This window comes from Phocoena phocoena, chromosome 3 (genome assembly GCF_963924675.1).
Source record: "Phocoena phocoena chromosome 3, mPhoPho1.1, whole genome shotgun sequence".
Taxonomy (NCBI): Eukaryota; Metazoa; Chordata; class Mammalia; order Artiodactyla; family Phocoenidae; genus Phocoena; species Phocoena phocoena.
Genome location: NC_089221.1, coordinates 89,355,581 through 89,376,627, shown reverse-complemented (window position 1 = coordinate 89,376,627; position 21,047 = coordinate 89,355,581). Strand labels below are relative to the sequence as shown.

General features: G+C 33.7%; 1 protein-coding gene across 2 annotated transcripts in view; it reads right to left on the bottom strand.

Moving 5' to 3' along the window:
* Positions 1–21,047, bottom strand: part of FER (FER tyrosine kinase) — a 477,172-nt gene that overhangs the window by 318,400 nt on the left and 137,725 nt on the right. For both annotated transcript variants that reach the window (XM_065874932.1, XM_065874931.1), the window contains one exon: positions 20,884–21,003. In XM_065874932.1, coding sequence (XP_065731004.1) covers positions 20,884–21,003 — 120 coding nt within the window. The remainder of the gene's footprint in view (positions 1–20,883; positions 21,004–21,047) is intronic.

Sequence of the window (21,047 nt, the reverse complement as noted above, 5' to 3'; positions counted from 1 at the left end):
ACAAAAAGGAAAAATAAAATTTCTATAATCATAAAATATATATACACAGCTATCATATCACATTAAAATTTTTATCTTCAGCTTTTTAAAGTGAGACATGAAACCCAAAATATACAAAATATTAAATAACCCAAGTATATGAATATTTGAATTTATTTAAAGTTAAAGAAATGATAAATAAAGTCAAAAGTCAAACTTCGAAGAAATATTTGCATTGGGAATTACAAGCAAAAGCTCATGTAGAAAAACTCTTAGAAAAAAGTCAACCTACTATGAACATGGACAAAAAACACAACAGGAAGTTCATCAAGAAAAATTCAAATGATCAGTAAGCACACGGAAATATTTACAACCTGAACCACAAAAAAAAAACCCTGCAAATTAAATGAATAGTAAGTTATTTTTCACCTACTAAAATTGACAAGCATGAAAAAGTGATAATATTCAGTATTCTCAATATTGTAGAAAGAAAGAAAAAGGAAGGAAGGAAGGAAGGAAGGAGGGAAGGAAGGAAGATATAAGAAGAATGGAAGGGGTATAGGATTGGAATAGGGGGTGATTTAAGGACAAAAAAGCCTCTCATATTTTACTCTATATTTATCTATATTATTTAAATCTCATAACAAAAATGAATATGATTTTTAAACTGTTAAATAATATGTAATAGAGATAGAGGAGGTAGAAAAACTATGAGACATAATCAGAACAACTCAAAATATAGGGAAGGAGGGAGAGAGGGAGGGAGGAAGGAAGGAAGACACATACCCTATTGATGTGACAAAACTAGCACAAATTTTTTAGTGGTCAACTTGGAATTGTCTCTCAAACTTCAAATTAGAATATTGTTTGACCATCTAAAAATCTGTCTTACCAGAATACTTTACAAAGTGCACACAATCAGTCCATATGAACATGTTTGTTATAACACTGTTTATAAAACAAAAAACTAAAAAATATTTAAATGTTCATCAACAGGGGAATAGCTGAATAAATTTTAATCCATTTAAGATACAGAGCATATAGTCACTAAAAAGAATGAGGTGCACACATAAAACATTCTTCCAAGGCAAAGTCTTAAATTAAAAGGCATGATGCTGAAAAATACATATAGCATGGTTCCATTTATATTGAAATAAATGTATGTGTATATGTGCTACTGACTGAATTGTATTCCCTCAAAATTCATATGTTGAAATCCTAACCCTCAAAGTGATGGTATTTGGAGAGAGGGACTTTGGGAGGTAATTAGGGTTAGATGAGTTTGTGAGGGTGGAGCCTTCATGATGGGATTAGTGTCCTTAGACGAGACACCAGAGGGTTTGCTCATGCTGCTTCTCTCTCCAATCCCAGACAAAGAAGAGGTCATGTGAGTACACAAGAAGGCAGCAGTCTACACCCAGGAAAATAATTTCACCAGGAGCCAAACTGGCCAGCACCTTGATCTGGAACTTCTAACATCCAGAACAATGAGAAGTAAATGCTGTTGATTAATCCACCCATTCATGGTATTTTATCATGGCAGCCATAGCAGATTAATACACTATGTATGTATTTATGTGTGGAGAAAAAACAGGTTACTACAAACCAAACTTTCATCATCACTCTGAGGGGTTTGGGATTGGAATAGAGAGTGATTTAAGGACAAAAAAGCCTCTTGTATTTTACTCTATATTTATCTATATTAGTTAAATCTCTTATAACAAAAATTAATTTGATTTTTAAACTATTAAATAATAGGTAATAGAGACAGAAGAGACAGAAAACCCGTGAGACATAATCAGAAGAACTCAAAAAACAGTAATCCAGATTACTTCATCTATGTTAAGAGTTAAGCAACATAATAAATCTCAACAGGTTTCTGAGGGCAGTAATATAGCAAAACATAATCAATGATGCTTATAATAATGATCCAGAATCATAAGGGAAAGGTTAAATTAGATAGTTATTTTTTTAAGAATATATATATATTTACAAGAGACATACATCAAATCTGGTAAAATTATTTTGTTGAATTTGATGACAATATAAGCTTTGATTATCAGGAAAATTCAGTTTTGTAGAATAGTTCATATCCTGACTACTAGACACAGAAAGCATTACTGTATTAAAATTAGAGGTCATTCTCAAGAAACCTACATTTCAACTTCTGGCTTCAAGCTACTTATTAACAACTATAAATACATAAGTAAATAACACTCACACATAATGCTTTGCTCTTTATAAAACTCTGCCCTATATATAATCTCATTTAATCAGCATGAAAGTCTGGAACACAGGACCCTACCTCTGTACCTGTCCCAACCCCAGTCTAGAGGTAATAAAGACAATCTTCTCACCGCTGCCTTGGCCATGTTGCATCAAAGCTGAATTTGGTAGAAAGCTCTTTCCCTCTCTTTATCACTTTCCTCTCCTCTGTTCTTTTACTTCTCTCTCCTATACCTTTCTCTATTCTCTTCTTTTCTTCCTGCTCAATTTTCCATTCACCTCTCTTCTCAATTCTTCCTTCATTCATCTAAACAGGTGTTTACTAAGAGCATACCTTGTGTCAGGCATGCTCCTAGACACTAGGGATACAACAATAAACAAGTTTGGCTTCAGGAAACTTACATTCTAGTAGAAGAGACATCGACCTTTTTTCTTCCAACCCTCTCTTCTTCTTCTTTCCTCTCTTTGACTATTACTGTTTCTTTCCCTAGTTTCTTCTCAATTCTTCTCACTGTACCATATTCTCTGCTCCATCCTGAAATAAATACATAGTCCCACCAAACTGTAAGATGCAGGCACCATGGCTTACTCTTCACAGCACATCCCTTACACTTAGCACAGTGTCTTGCACACTCTGCAAGTATGTGCTCAACTCAGTTCTCTATGTCTTGTTTTTCTCATGAGTTCACACATTAAGCTTTTCTCTGCAATTCCCTAATAACTCTCAAGGCTCTCCTGATTCCAATCATTCTCAATTATCTAGAGTGTGAAACCAAAGAGCTATCTCAATGTGGGAACAGCACAATTTATGATTTTCACCCACCATATGGGCTAAACGGATATATGAACCCCTACTGCAGTGGTGCAGTGAGGGAAGCTTTAGTTCTCTGTATATAGATGTCATTAGTACAGGGCTGACTCCTTTCATGCAAACATTTTATCACCAAGCTAATCACTTTACCTTTCTACATCAGATTAAGAGAATTATTTGTGTTTATAACTCTATACCTCTACTGCATTTTGTAAAGCACCTTACTCTGGTATAACAGACAACAGGTCTAGAAGCAGACACCTTCATGTTCAATATTTACTTGGCTTTTCTAAACTTCCATTTTCTTCCCTAATAAAACAGAAATTAATACTCAATTTAAAGGGTTCCTGTAACTATGATGAATAGTTTTAAAGTTCCTAACATGGATTTGGAAGCATAGTATATTCCCTATAAATGTAACTGTATATTATTAACCAATTTTACTAGTTTCGTAAAAAATATTTTTCGAAAAGTAACTTTAAATATTGTCTTCTAGGGAATTCCCTGGCGGTCCAGTGGTTAGGACCCCGTGCTTTCACTGCAGAGGGCCCAGGTTCGATCCCTGGTCGGGGAACTACAATACCATAGGCCACATGGCACAGCCAAAAAAAAAGAAAAAAAAAAATTGTCTTCTATTTTTTTAAAGAATATTTTGTTAACATTGGATGCAAAAGTTAACATTGTTCCCAAGGCAGAGGTAGGATTGAGTGTATTTTAAATAAAACTCAAGAACAGGTTATATTATTTATACATTATTCCTAATTAAGGACAAGTAAAGTAAAGAAATTGCAAGAATGCTACATTGAAAGTAGAGGAGCCATTCATAATTAAAAGTTGTTTTTCCCTTTTAACAGTGTCATTTCCAAGAACTCTAACTTTTTGGAAATCTGAAGAATTTCGGTTCCATGAGAAATAACATAAGCTTGCATGTCTTTGTTATTCTTGATGCAAACAAAACAGTATGTCTCTATACACACATATACACACACATACACATACATGTTGATTTGATGTGACATGACAGTAATAATATCACCACAAATCTAAAAGGAAGCAAAAAATGGGGAGTTTTACTATTGATTTCTTCATATTTATCACTTGGAAAAATTCAAGGGAAGACAGTTGATTGTGGTGAGCATCATAGTTACTCTAGTTAATTGTAGTGTTGCCCTCTTTTTACTTTGAAATGGGGTAAGAAGGGAGGAATGAGGTGAAAGCCAGAGTCCTGATCCATTGTTTAAACCACCTTAGACTGCCTAACTCCCTCTATCAGAGACCACTGGCACGTGGCAATTCTAGCCAAGTATATTAAAATCCAAATCTGCTAATACTTTCTACTTCCTTTAGCAATCATTCAGCCTTCTGAAAAATATCATATAAGCTTTCAATGAAGAATTAAATATGAAGTTTTGTTTATGCTAAACTTGTGACGTACACATGTCAGCTCATTTGTGAGAAGAATGAGGTGGTACTCGTGATTTCTTTTCAAATTTCTGATTTGTGCTAAAACAATTTTAACCCAGAAAGGGAAAGAAACCTACCACCAGCTTATTAGATTCTCTAAAGAGCTGGAAAGGTACTAGAAGTTAAAACAAAGGCCTAGAAGAGCTAGTAATACTTCTGTTCTCTGGCAGGTCTGTTATGTTAGCTAGAATTTACTACCTGTTACGTTGAGCAATGAAGGCTGTAGGAAGAAAGAAAGAAGACAAGAAAAAGGGAAGGAGAAGAAGATCACAGAAAAAGGAATAATAATATTAGTTTCCTCTACTTTATCTCGCTCTTGATCATGTCAAAAAAAATAGTACCTCTTCTTCAGGCTTTAATCTTTTACAGCCTTAGCGCAAACAAAGCATAGCAGAGCTTTATGCAAAGTCTTCTTAAATAAAAAATTGAGCAAAGATAAGCCTTTGAAGTCAAAATTTCTTAATATTTCTAAATCTCTACAGACCCATGGTTGCAAATTCAAAGTACAAAAGACAAAGAAGATTTAGAAGAATGGAATTATATGGGGAAAATATTGTCCCTTTTCTCCACCTGGAGTGGAATGGATTAAGAGGAAAACATTCCAGTATATACAGGTTATATATAGATGACTTAATAAACATAAAAATAGTTTGCAAATTTCAAAGAACTATTCACTACGATGTCATTGTTGTATATGTTCTGTACACAAATATAACAGTAACAGTTCAAAAGGCTTATTTAAAATTTTAAATTAGATATCATGGTATACTTAAACAATCATGACGCAAATATTTAAATGTCATAAAATGATACTATCTCATTAAAAAAAACTCAAAAAACTGACATAATACTTAACATGTACTGACTGACAAGCACAGTTTTAAGCACTTTAGAAATAGCACTTAAATTCACATCAGTCTTATAACAAAACTATTAGTATTATTTTCATTATCATATGAGGAACTGAAGTACAGAGAGGTTAAGGATCTTGTCCAAGTTCACAGAGCTGGTATGTGGAAGACCTGGTACTAGAGCCCAGGCAGCTTAAACTCTAAGTCCATGATCTTAACAACTAATATTCTCCATCTTAGTAATTCCACCTCACAAAATTTATCCAATATATATGTTTCAACAAGTGTACAAAGCTGTAAATACAAGGATGTTTACTGTGCCACAACTTATACTCGCAATAACCAAAGGTGAATTTACTATGACGCTAATGACACATAACCTTCAGAAACCACACCTGCATGATACATTCCAAGGCTCCATACTTAATTTTATATTTGCAAATTTGTATAGTTTTTCTGTTAGATGTTCCTCCCCTCCAAATTTTGTAAGCTTCAGGCTCGACAGAACCAGCATCTGCCGCTGGCAATAAAAAAATCTACAGTAGAAATAACATAAATGTCCACCAATAAATAACTAAATTAAATGAATTATGTTACATATACGAAAGCAGGAAAGCACTGTACACTATTAAGAAGATTTCATATATGTTAAGAAAAGTAGATGATGCAAGAGTATGTATAGAATGACTCCACTTAAGAATACAATTTATATACATTCATATGCTTATATATACATTCTGGAAAGATAAACTTTTTTCATGAATTCACACTAGAAGGTTGAAATAGGGTCAAAAAGAAAAGGGAGAACTTTGATTTTCACTCTCTACCCTTTTGCAAGATTTTGCAGTTTTATCACCTACATGTATTAGTTAGAAAATTTTTAAAGATTTGGTTGTATTTAAAAGATACAAAAGCTTAAAGCAATTATTGTGGATAATAACAAGCTTCTAATACTTATAACAATACTTTGTATATCTTCAAACCATTGGCTATTATTATTTAAATCATACAGCACTCTTAAAGAGACCCAACTTCCTAAAAAATTATAAATTGCAAATTCCTAATACTGTCACATTAATTGCGACATTTGGGTTAATAAAAACCCAAGTGGAATAAAGGTTACAGTTGCCTGAAGTAACTTTTCTGACAACTCTTCTCTATTACTGCCACATAAATTGAAGAAATAAACCATTTCTTGGAAACTCTTTCTTAAAATACAATTGCAGCAGCATAGCAATTTATGGATGACATTCTCTCCCATGTCACAAATCTATTAGCTTTTCTCAAGATTAAACAGATTAAACCGAAGAGGATGGTTCCTAACCAACCAAGCAAAAGTTGTGAATTTCTCCTAATATACAACCTAATCCACCTCAATACAAAAAATCTACCTGCCTTCCATGATTTATTTGGTTAAGACCAAACTGTCCTTCTAACATATCATCTGCCTTCTAACATTTTACATATTTCCAAATCTTCCCAACTCACTCATTCAAAAAGTATTCCCCTAACACAATCCAATATAACTGCAGTATATGTTTAAACAAAGACCAAAATCGAGTTAAGATTATAAATGAAAACAGCCAAAAACAGACATAACAAAAACCGAGGTCCTGCTTAACATGTGAGAGTACTGCATTATTTGTCATTCCATGAATTGATAAGGTTGATTCAGACATTCCAATGGGTTAAATTGGTGTCATTCCTTACAACAAAAATCAGCAAACATTTTCTATAAAAGTCTGGAGAGTAAATATTTTAGGCTTTGCCCCCATGAGGCAAAATCAAGGATATTATATAAGTATTAATATAGCCAAAGAGAAAAAAATATTCACAAATATTTTATCGACAAATTCAAAATATAATAATAACTGGGTACAATTTATTGTAACACCAGTCTACTAATAAGGACAGAAATCTTTCGAGGGTGCTATTATTTCCTTTCACTGGGACTCAAAGTTAGTGCTTACCAACAAAATCCACTATAATATTCACTTGTAAATGAAGATATGTAATGAGATTTTATGTATTTCACTTTGAAAAGATAGGTACTGCCAAATACTAGTATCAATCCATGAGCATATCTTAATTGAGCATATTTATTGCTTAGCAAGCATTTATAACATTATATTGCATGCTTTTTAGCATGTCATTACGTTGCAGATTCATCACTTCTAATTGAAAATTATGTGGGAATTCCTCAACTGCACAGTTAAATGGATTTTGAAATGTCAAAATCTTTGTACCGAAGTCCAAAATTCACTCCTGGAAATATAGTTTGAGCTCAAAAAATACATCAGCTACAAATTTGGTGGGAATGGTGATCTGGCTTCATGTTTTAATGTCTGACAGTACAGGAAGTATATAAAACTGCCTGACATTACCTGGGATTCAAACAACATTAGTTGTCATCCTGACATTATTGGAGTAGAAGTTCTATATGTAAGCACAGAATGATATTGTACTTTTAGGTTTAATTCATTACATAGCTAATTTCCAAAGCTTTTAGAATTTAGTGTTCAATAACAATGGTTGAGGGAAATTCTTTTCTTTTTTTTACATCTTTATTGGAGTATAATTGCTTTACAATGATGTGTTAGTTTCTGCTTCATAACAAAGTGTATCAGTTATACATATACATATGTTCCCATTTCTCTTCCCTCTGGCATCTCCCTCCCTCCCACCCTCCCTATCCCACCCGCCCCAGGCGGTCACAAATCACCAAGCTGATCTCCCTGTGCTATGCGGCTGCTTCACACTAGCTATATACTTTACGTTTGGTAGTGTATATATGTCCATGCCACTCTCTCACTTTGTCACAGCTTACCCTTATCCTCCCCATATCCTCAAGTCCATTCTCTAGTAGGTCTGTGTCTTTATTCCTGTCCTACACCTAGGTTCTTCATGACATTTTTTTTTCTTCAGTTCCATATATATGTGTTAGCATACGGTATTGGTCTTTCTCTTTCTGACTTACTTCACTCTTCATGACAGACTCTAGGTCTATCCACCTCATTACAAATAGCTCAATTTCATTTCTTTTTATGTCTGAGTAATATTCCATTGTACATATGTGCCACATCTTCTTTATCCAACCATCCGATGATGGGCAAATAGGTTGTTTCCATCTCTGGGCTACTGTAAATAGAGCTGCATTAAACATTTTGGTACATGACTCTTTTTGAATTATGGTTTTCTCAGGGTATATGCCCAGTAGTGGAATTGCTGGGTCATATGGTAGTTCTATTTGTAGTTTTTTAAGGAACCTCCATACTGTTCTCCATAGTGGCTGTACTGATTCACATTCCCACCAGCAGTGCAAGACTGTTCCCTTTTCTCCACACCCTCTCCAGCATTTATGGTTTCTAGATTTTTTGATGATGGCCATTCTGACTGCTGTGAGATGATATCTCATTGTAGTTTTGATTTGCATTTCTCTAATGATTAATGATGCTGAGCATTCTTTCATGTGTCTGTTGGCAGTCTGTATATCTTCTTTGGAGAAATGTCTATTTAGGTCTTCTGCCCATTTTTGGATTGGGTTGTTTGCATTTTTGTTATTGAGCTGCATGAGCTGCTTGTAAATTTTGGAAATTAATCCTTTGTCAGTTGCTTCATTTGCAAATATTTTCTCCCATACTGAGGGTTGTCTTTTGGTCTTGTTTATGGTTTCCTTTGTTGTGCAAAAGCTTTGAAGTTTCATTAGGTCCCATTTGTTTATTTTTGTTTTTATTTCCATTTCTCTAGGAGGTGGGTCAAAAAGATCTTGCTATGGTTTATGTCGTAGAGTGTTCTGCCTATGTTTTCCTCTAAGAGTTTGATAGTTTCTGGTCTTACATTTAGGTCTTTAATCCATTTTGAGCTTATTTTTGTGTATGGTGTTAGGGAGTGATCTAATCTCATACTTTTACATGTACCTGTCCAGGTTTCCCACCATCACTTATTGAAGAGGCTGTCCTTTCTCCACTGTACATTCCTGCCTCCTTTATCAAAGATAAGGTGACCATATGTGCATGGGTTTATCTCTGGGCTTTCTATCCTGTTCCATTGATCTATCTTTCTGTTTTTGTGCCAGTACCATACTGTCTTGATTACTGTAGCTTTGTAGTATAGTCTGTAGTCAGGGAGCCTGATTCCTCCAGCTCCATTTTTCATTCTCAAGATTGCTTTGGCTATTCGGGGTCTTTTGTGTTTCCAGACAGATTGTGAAATTTCTTGTTCTAGTTCTGTGAAAAACACCAGTGGTAGTTTGATAGGGTTTGCATTGAATCTGTAGATTGCTTTGAGTAGTAGAGTCATTTTCACAATTTTGATTCTCTCAATCCAAGAACATGGTATATCTCTCCATCTGTTTGTATCATCTTTAATTTCTTTCATCAGTGTCTTACAATCTTCTGCATACAGGTCTTTTGTCTCCTTAGGTAGGTTTATTCCTAGATACTTTATTCGTTTTGTTGCAGTGGTAAATGGGAGTGTTTTCCTGATTTCACTTTCAGATTTTTCATCATTAGTATATAGGAATGCCAGAGATTTCTGTGCATTAATTTTGTATCCTGCTACTTTACCAAATTCATTGATTAGCTCTAGTAGTTTTCTGGTAGCATCTTTAGGATACTCTATGTATAGTATCATGTCATCTGCAAACAGTGACAGCTTTACTTCTTCTTTTCCAAATTGGATTCCTTTTATTTCCATTTCTTCGCTGATTGCTGTGGCTAAAACTTCCAAAACTATGTTGAATAAGAGTGGTTAGAGTGGGCAACCTTGTCTTGCTCCTGATCTTAGTGGAAATGCTTTCAGTGTTTTACCATTGAGAACGATGTTGGCTGTGGGTTTGTCATATATGGCCTTTATTATGTTGAGGAAACTTCCCTCTATGCCTACTTTCTGCAGGGCTTTTATCATAAATGGGTGTTGAATTTTGTCGAAAGCTTCCTCTGCATCTATTGAGATGATCATATGGTTTTTCTCCTTTAGTTTGTTAATATGGTGTATCACGTTGATTGATTTGTGTATATTAAAGAATCCTTACATTCCTGGAGTAAACCCTACTTGATCATGGTGTATGATCCCTTTAATGTGCTGTTGGATTCTGTTTGCTAGTATTTTGTTGAGGATTTTTGCATCTATGTTCATCAGTGATATTGGCCTCTAGTTTTCTTTCTTTGTTACATCCTTGTCTGGTTTTGGTCTCAAGGTGATGGTGGCCTTGTAGAATGAGTTTGGGAGTATTCCTCCCTCTGCTATATTTTGGAAGAGTTTGAGGATAGGTGCTAGCTGTTCTCTAAATGTTTGATAGAATTTGCCTGTGAGGCCATCTGGACCTGGGCTTTTGTTTGTTGGAAGATTTTTAATCACTGTTTCAATTTCAGTGCTTGTGATTGGTCTGTTCATATTTTCTATTTCTTCCTGATTCAGTCTTGGCAGGTTGTGCATTTCTAAGAATTTGTCCATTTTTTCCAGGTTGTCCATTTTATTGGCATAGAGTTGCTTGTAGTAATCTCTCATGATCTTTTGTATTTCTGCAGTGTCAGTTGTTACTTCTCCTTTTTCATTTCTAACTCTATTGATTTGAGTCTTCTCCCTTTTTTTCTTGATGAGTCTGGCTAATGGTTTATCAATTTTGTTTATCTTCTCAAATAACCAGGTTTTAGTTTTATCGATCTTTGCTATTGTTTCCTTCATTTCTTTTTCATTTATTTCTGATCTGATCTTTATGATTTCTTTCCTTCTGCTAACTTTGGGGGTTTTTTGTTCTTCTTTCTCTAATTGCTTTAGGTGCATGGTTAGGTTGTTTATTCGAGAAGTTTTCTGTTTCTTAAAGTAGGATTGTATTGCTATAAACTTCCCTCTTAGAACTGCTTTTGCTGCATCCCATAGGTTTTGCGTCGTCGTGTCTCCATTGTCATTTTTTTCTAGGTATTTTTTAATTTCCTCTTTGATTTCTTCCGTGATCACTTCATTATTAAGTAGTGTACTGTTTAGCCTCCACGTGTTTGTATTTTTTACAGATCTTTTCCTGTAATTGATATCTAGTCTCATAGCGCTGTGGTTGGAAAAGATACTTGATACAAATTCAATTTTCTTAAATTTACCAAGGCTTGATTTGTGACCCAAGATATGATCTACCTTGGAGAATGTTCCATGAGCACTTGAGAAAAATGTGTATTCTGTTGTTTTTGGATGGAATGTCCTATAAATATCAATTAAGTCCATCTTGTTTAATGTATCATTTAAAGCTTGTGTTTCCTTATTTATTTTCATTTTGGATGATCTGTCCACTGGTGAAAGTCTGTCCTTTGTTGAAAGGGATATTCTGATTTTTAAAAAAATTTTCATCATGACTCTGAGCTCAAAAAAAATCACAATAAAACTTTACCAGTTCTAAATCGTCAAAGTCCTATATGATAAGGCAATTCAGGATATTCAGTTTCAATTTCTGACAAAAATCCATGAAATTGATGATAGTCAAGTCCAGGACAGCAAATGAAGTTCACTGTTGACATTATTGGTTCAGTAACCATATGATTAGATTACAACATTTTTCACAAAGTGCCTACTATTGAATAATACAATGAATAACCACAGGATTTAAACACCTAACATTTTCACAAGCTTTGTAAATTTGTTCAACTAAACCTTCTTCTGATACACACATATTTTTAACAACATCAGTTGTAAAATTACATCTTAACAGATTCCACTTCAGTTTGTACTGAATTAGTGTTTTGTCAACTTCAATGAAAATATTCTTGTTTGTAGTTGATCCACACAGGCTTTTTATTCATCAAAAGTAATTCTTTAGTTGAAATCATTTGTCGTGTTTTTTTAATTTACTAATGATTTAGCCCCCAATGTTTTCAACCCTTCAAGCAAACGTTCTTGCTGAAAGAGTAATGGTCATAAACTTATTTTCTGTCGACATATTTCTTCAGTTACTGCAGTAAAACACTATTTAATTAATTTACCACTGATAAATGGCTTTTTTTGCTTGGCAAACAAATAAGCCACCCATAAACTTATTTTGGCTTCATCCACATTTTCATATTTTATTTTTCTGAAGAAAGTCTGCTGTGATGAGGTATTCCAGTTTAACTTTTTTAATTTTTCTGACTAGTGCTCTCCTGTGAGTCAGTAATATTGAGATGAGTGTTTAGTCTGATAATGTCAACATTTATTATTTTAGCACAGCCATAGTGCCAGTGCATGATAAACACAATGCTTTGCCATCTAATTCAATAACAAAATAATCCACACTCCACTGTGTCTTAAAGTGTGACATCCAAAATCCATTTTCTCTTCTTTTCTTGTTTTGACATGACATGCATGCACTGATAATTAAAAGTAAGTAAATGCTGTAGTACAATGATATGTGTGGCATTCAAAACACTGTTGAATTATAACCATGTCACTGTGATTTATAGTATGCCAAGCAGCAGTGTGAAGTGATGAGAATGCCATATATGGTCACAACTGCTCAACTCTGCCACTGTAGCAGGAAAGCACCCATAGGCAACAGGTAAATGAATTAGCAAGGCTGTGTTCCAATATAACTTTATTTATGTACTCTGATGTTTAAATTTCATATAAACATATAAACACTATATTTTATATCACAAAATATAGTTCTTCTTTTGATTTGTTTAACCATTTAAAAGTGTAATGAGCAGTCTTGGCTTATAGACTGCTCAAAACAAGTGGTTAGCTGGATTTGACCTACAGGCTATAGTTTGCTAACTCATATCTCAAAAAATCCAAGATAAACACTTTTTCACACAGAGAATTACCATTCTTCAATTAAGAGATCTTATTTATATTCCACTGAAAAAGTTAAACATGTTCTGACTTTAAATTTTTTTAAATGTACTGGGAAACATGAGGCCTGTGGTTGGGCTTTACTTTAGAATATGGCTAGAGAGCTAAACACAGTCTTCTAGAATTCAAATATATCCCCTACTGATAGATAATAACAACTTATGATAAAGAGACCTCATTTGAAACTAGAAAATTGAGTCAACAAAAGAACTAAACAAGACCTTTACTCTCTACCGGTTTACTAAAATTAATCAAAATTCCTCTTTTGGCAGATATGTTAATGTTCATATTTTGGAGCAACTTGCTACCTTTAATTTGCCTCACTTAAACTATGGATTCATAACTCCATTTACCCTGCTTTTAGTTTGCAATAGATCACAAATTGATGCCTCGTCTATCCAAAATGCCAAAACCCACACAACAGACACTTAAATATATTCTTCTAATGTTCCAAATTTTATAGACCTGACTTTTTTTCAAGTTATTTGGATGAACTAAAATTACTGAGTCTCCAATTAGTCAATTAAGTAGTGAGTAGATGAGAGGAAATATTTGCATATATAATCTTAATAAATGGATGATTAAAGTCAATAAAATATAGTACCTCTTCCAGCCTTTGGCAAAGAAGGGTGATCCAAAAATGAGGCAGATGTCAAAGGGGTGCTGGAGGGGAAGGAGAGAGGCTGTAGATGACAGAGACAAAGGAAGCAACCTCAGATTCAAGCCTGAAGGTAATACAACCTGAACGCATGTGTCGTGGCACATGCATGATCTCAGGTGCTAGAAATTATCAGAGGCTGAGAAATAGCCCTCTACCACATAGTGATCTACCATGCAAAAACATTTCCAGTAAATAGGAGATAAACAAACAACCTACAAATAGCTGAGTTGAATTCCTCTCTCTCTCTCTCCATATGTGTGTGTGTGTGTGCGGGGGGGGGGGGGTGTATTACCTTTATAATTATAGCTGATAGATAAATAATGAGCGTATGATAAAAATGCTTTGTGGCACATATTTAGATGGGTAAATACAGTAACTTTGTCATTTATTATTATGTCACTAGATTTCCATCAAATCTGAAAAGGGGGCAGGCAGCAACACTGCATAATCTTGTTTTAGATATAAATACTAATTGTGTAATAATCTCAGAATCTCATGCATTTACTTGTGAAAGCTCTACATGATACAATAAAGAGCAACCAAGAGTATAAACTATTAAATTTATGAGTGTTTGCTAATGAAAACAATTTTATGCTATATTTAGGAATCTAAAAAAAAAAGAAAAAATTCACAGGTATCTTTTTATGACTAGCAAAGTGAAAGAGATAACCTCAGGGAAAAGGCATCTCTTTAAACTTCAAATACCTTACAAGTCAAGACTAGTCCAGAAGTATGGTAGATCAGAAGAAAAACAGAGTTAAAAAGAAATTCTGATTAGACTACTGTAAAAATGCTAATTTTTCCCCAGTAATGCTATACAACTTGAGGAATATAAGTTAGAAAAGTTTAACAAAAAAAACATTGTTTAAATATGAAAGATATTCAACTAGAGCAGTAGTCCTTAGCCATTTTGGGTTAAGAAGCCCTCTGAAAATTTGCACACACCCTCCCCCCAGAAAGTAAAACACACATTTCTACAAAAAGTTTTAACGGGATACAGCAGATTTTTAAATCCTGTCTGCACATTAACATCACCTGGAGAGTTTACAAAAATTTCCAATGCCTAGATCTAACTCTCAGAAAATCTGATTTCATTGGTTTGGGTCAGGTCCCAGGCATCAGCATTTTTTAAAGCTCCCTAAGTGATCCTAATATGAAGCCAGAGACAAGATTCACTATTCAGAAACTCCCTGAAATCTCTCCATAAAACCATCTTCATTCACTCATTCATTCAACAAAGATGTTAATAAATCACCCACAACATCTGACATCTAGCCAAGAATTCTGAAGAGTCCAAGAGAAACGTAATCCAATTTTTTCTTTGTTTCATAGTCACTACTAATCAGCAGTCTGACAGATTGCCAGCATGACTTCTATTTATGGAAAAAGTCTCCAGAAGTCAAAAATTAATGATTCTCATTTCCAAACAAATGTAACCTTTCACAAAGGATAGGGTCACTGATCACTCAAACAAACATAAAGGAATGCAAAACAAAAAGAAAAATGTTTCTGAAGTTTTCCTTAATACCATTCTTTATTAATGCATTAGAGCTTTTAGATGGGCTAAGAAAAAATACAGAACAAAAGGAAGCACGGGCCATAAAATATTAACATTTTCAAAAAGAGCTTTGAGAGAGTTCTATTCTAAAACTACATAAAGCAATGTGACTAAGGAAAAAATGCTTAGTGAAAGGATAAGGAACTAACATAATGGGAAGGAAAATAAATAGCTAATATTCTGGAGAGAGTCATGCTAATATAAGTTTGCAAATAAAACTGCAAACAGATGAGAAATAAAACCACATTTATTTAACATTATTATAAATATTGGCCCCAACATGCTTCCCTACATACCCCATCAGTTCACCTCCATTCCTAAATATGTTCTATGTATATACAAACATAAATGTACTTTTTTATTAATAGATTCATTCCATAAATGTTATTCTATAACTTGTTTTTGCTTCTTATCATATACTCTGGTGATCTTTCCATACAAGCATATATTAAAACCTATCTTATTCTATTTAAAACCTGAATAATATGGGAAAATTGTGGGGTTAGTACAGACCTAACATAATTAATTTACCAATCCCTTATTGATGAATATTTATTGTGTTTCCAGTGTTTTGTCACTGTTTTGAGACCTGTATAATCCTTGGCCTCTATCCAAACTATATGCGTGTGTGTGTGTGTGTGTGTGTGTGTGTGTGTGTGTACATACACAGATATTAATAAGTGAGAAAGTTTAACCTACAAATTGTTTGAAATGTTTTTGTATATACCAAATTTAATAATTAATGAAGATGACATAGTATTATACCTTGTAACAGTTTTCTTTTCATATTTTGGAACTAACAAAAATCTTTCAGATCTCAAACACAGCCAAAGGCCCCTGAAAAACATAAGCATTGTGCTCAGAGTTCTTAACGTACAAAACCACTCCAAGCAGTAATTTAAAAAACAAGAACAGGGCTTCCCTGGTGGCGCAGTGGTTGAGAGTCCGCCTGCCAATGCAGGGGACACGGGTTCATGCCCCGGTCCGGGAAGATCCCACATGCCGCGGAACACCTGGGCCCATGAGCCATGGCCACTGAGCCTGCAAGTCCGGAGCCTGTGCTCCACAACAGGAGAGGCCACAACAGTGAGAGGCCCACATACCGCAAAAAAAAAAACAAAACAAAAAAAGAACAAAAACCAATACATAGAAACACAGAAGACCCCAAATAGCCAAAACAAATAGAACAGAGCTGGATGAATCATGCTCCCTGTTTTCAGATTATACTACAAAGCTACAGTAGTAAAAACAGTATGGTATTGGCACAAAAACAGACACATACATCAATGGAACAGAATAGAGAGCCCAGAAAAAAACCCACATACTTACAGTTAATTAACCTATGACAAAGGAGGCAAGAATATACAATGGAGAAAACACAGTCTCTTCAATAAATGATGCTGGGAAAACAGAACAGCTACATATAAAAGAATGAAATTAGAGCAGTCTCTAATACCATGTACAAAAATAAACTCAAAATGAATTGAAGACTTAAATGTAAGATAGGAAACCATAAAACTCCTAGAGGAAAATACAGGCAGAACACTCTTTCACATAAATCACAGAAATTCTTTTTTGGATCTGTCTCCTAAGGCAAAGGAAATAAAAGCAAAAATAAACAAATGGGACCTAATTAAACTTAAAGATTTTTGCATCACAAAGGAAAGCATCAACAAAACAAAAAGACAACCTACTGAATGGGAGAAAATATTTGCAAATGATATGACCAATAAGGGGTTAATATCCAACAGTTATAAACAGCTCATACAACTCAACATCAAAAAAAAAACCAAACAACCTGATTAAAATATGGGCAGAAGACCTGAACAGACATTTTCCCAAAGATGACATGCAAATAGCCAACAGACACATGAAAAGATGCTCAACGTAGTTAATCATCAGGGAAATGCAAATCAAAACCACAATAAGATATCACCTCACACCTGTCAGAATGGCTATCAAAAAAAGAACACAAATAACAAATGTTGGCAAGGATGTGGGAAAAGGGAACCCTCGTACACTGCTCGTAGGAATGTCAATTGGTACAACCACTATGGAAAACAGTATGGAGGTTTCTCAAAAAACTAACAGTAGAGCTACCATATGACCCTGCAATTCCACTCCTGGGTATATATCTGGAAAAATGGAAATGCTAATTTGAAAAGATACATGTACCCCAATGTTCACAGCCACGTTACTGACAATTGTCAAGACATGGAAGCAACTGAAGTGTCCATCAAAGATGAATAGATAAAAAAAGATGCGGTGTATATATATATATATACAATGGAATACTACTCAGCCATAAAAAAGAATGAAATGTTGCCATTTGCAGCAACATGGATGGACTTGGAGGGTATTTGCTAAGTGAAATAAGTCAGACAGAGAAAGACAAATACTGTATGATATCACTCATATGCGGAATCCAAAAATATAACAAACTAGTGAATATAACAAAAAAAGAAATAGACTTACAGATATAGAGAACTAACTAGTGGTTACAAGTGGGGAGCCCGAAGTAGGGAGGGACAGTATAGGGGTAAGGAATTAAAACATACAAACTATTATATATAAAATAAGCTACAAGAATATATTGTACAACATAGGAAATATAGCCAATATTTGATAATAACTAAATGGAGTATAACCTTTAAAAATTGTGAATCACTATATTGTACACCTGTAACTTATATAATATTGTAAATCAACTATACTTCCATTAAAAAAAAAAACTAATACACAGAACTTACTATGTGCCAGGGACTCTTCTAAGTATTCCACATTTACTCATACATGTAATCTTCATAACAACACTATGAATTGGGTGACATTATTATTACCATTTTACATTTTGAGGAAAATGAGGCATAAAAGAATTAAATAATCTATCCAGTTTCACAAAGGTAATAAGCCATACTGTTAGGATTCAGACCCAACCAACTCAATATGTTAAGCTTGTACATGTATCTTTGAGTACTTGTATGCTAAAGTCCTAGGAGTGTAATTTCTAAGTTAAAAGGTTTGCAAGTTGAATTTTGATGTATATTGCCAAATTATTCTCCCAAAAGGTTATACTAATTTACATTTCTGCCAAGACTTTATAAGAAGGCTTATTTTCCCATATCCTACACAACGCTGGGTACTATCAAATTACGTAATCCTTGCCAAGCTGGTAGTTGAAATAGCTTCTTTTTTTAAAAATGTATATTTCTTTCATTGTCACAGGATTACTGGTCATTTGTGTTTAATTTTCTGGAAACTATGTGTTCATTTGTTTCATTCATTTCTATTGCACCGAATATTCCAACATAAACAACAAAATTATCAAATCAATACCTCAGGAAAGAAAAGATATAAGTTTACATTTAATACACTAACATTATGGTAAAAAGAAAGATTTTCCTCTTACATTAAAATATATATATACACACATATATACACATATACATACATATATGTTTTAATGGAATTAATTTAGAATATTTTAGCAGTGCCAACAGACACACTGAATAACTCATTCTTGGAATAAAATTCTTGAGGAAAGTCTAATCTTAAACTCATATCCTGAATTTAGACACTGTTCCACAAAATATAGCTAAAGTTTTGCCTCAGTAAGAGGTAAGCAATTAAATCTATCACATTATCAAAGATTTATTACCTTTAATTTATTGTATTTTTGTTCATTGCTTCATCACCACAATTAAGAAATAATGATTTATGAATATAACTAGTTTTGCTCTAATTATACCCTAAAAAGCAATAAAACAAATTCTTCTTTGGTCACAAAATCTCTTATTTTACATAAGCTTATAACAGGTAGCTATTTTTAATTTTACCTCATAACACTCCAATATCTATATGCTCATTCCTTCTTGGTGTATTAAATTAAATTGATCAATTGTAGCATAAACTCCTTGAATGTATTAAACTTTACAAACTTAAACACACAGTAAATATATTTTGATGAATAAATGTATGAATTACTTGGGGTCAATATGATGACTTAAAAAAACAAGAGTAATTTATGTCATGCTCCTTCACCAAGCAGCACAGGAATTAAGGAATGGAATATTTCACTACCCAAGAATTGAGAAACTCTACCATCTATTTTATGACATGCATTCAACTCTATTGTTAAGAGCAGAGTTTCTCAACCTTGGCCCTACTGACATTTTTGGCAGATAATTCTTTGTTGTTGGAGGCTGTCCTGTGAACTGTAGGCTGCTTAGCAGCATCCATGGCCTCTACCTTCCCAACTGGTAAATAAAAATGTCTCAGACATTGTCAAATGTCCCCTGGGAACAAAAATTGCCCAGGGTGAAAACCACTGGTTTAGAGATAGCTGACATTGTAAGAGTATACCTAAAGTCAAAGAGAGATTCCTGAGAAGGGTCTTAAAACTTGAGAAATAGCTTCAAGAATCACATTATGGCTGCTCAAAAAGACCTTCTAATGCAGGGTACTCCCATGCCTCCATTCCTCTCATCAACGGTCACTCCCCGGTAACTAGTAAGCCTTCATCTTGGACAAGGTAATTCAACAAGCATTTGTTAGATTCTTCATTCCATCTGGCCGACTTTAAATACATTAAACCCCTTACCAAGAGCTAGTCCCAGGATCCTACCACTTAATTATCTGTAACACTACAACGTCACTGAACAACAGAAGGGAGATTGCTTAATTACATAGATAGGAACTTTCGGCTGTGTCTTTTGAGGTAAAATTTCAATAAGTCAGATGATATAACATATCCAATACTGAAAAGAAAATAAGTATATAATCATTTCTGGCTGTAGTTCTCACACAGGTATAGGTACATACAACACTTATTAATAAATATAAGTTTCTTTGTGTTGCTCCTGAACAAAATCAGCAGAGAGGTTAAATATCTTTTAATATACTTTAAAAGTAGAATGCCTTAATTATGCTTCCTAAATTTTAAAATGTACTGTTAATAGCCTTAAATGTTTGAAAAGGACAAAAAACACATTAAGATTTCTTAAAAGTTTTAAAATTTTATGCAATAATATCAAAAAGTGAAAAAGGAATTGACATAATAGCCTATAACAGAAGATACTTCTGCTTATAAAGAGAAAAGAACTCAAAAGTCAAATTTTTATACTAAATGCTTCTGACATCTGTAAGTCTCTTCTTATCTCTAACACTCGTCCTCATTTCCAAAATGGTTCTGCTATTTAGAGAATGAAATGGGATAAAAAAAATTTCTATAAATTTTGGAAACAATAAAGTATTATTCCAATATAAGATATCAGCAATAACTGGGCAAATGAATGTAACATCACACAGAATTTTGATTTTCAGAATTACTGAAATTAGTGATGATAATGGGTAAAGTTAACATATTTCTCAAAACATTTCACTCTGACCAAAGATCAGTTCATGTTTAATTTACTTTTCATTACTTCCAAGAAAATAAAAATTAGAATTTTAAATCTGATAAAGTTTAACTATAAGTAGTAACACTAATATTTAAGCTTCAGATTTTCTAAATACTTACATTACTTGCAAACTTTCTGCTGTTAAATTATTCCACATAATCTCATTTGCCTGTAGATTTTCATTGTCTTCTAGTAAGGAAGTATCAAACTCAATTTCTTGCTCCTTAGCAGCCGTCGTTCTAGTAAAGTATGCCAAATAATTTTTATCAATATGAATGTACTA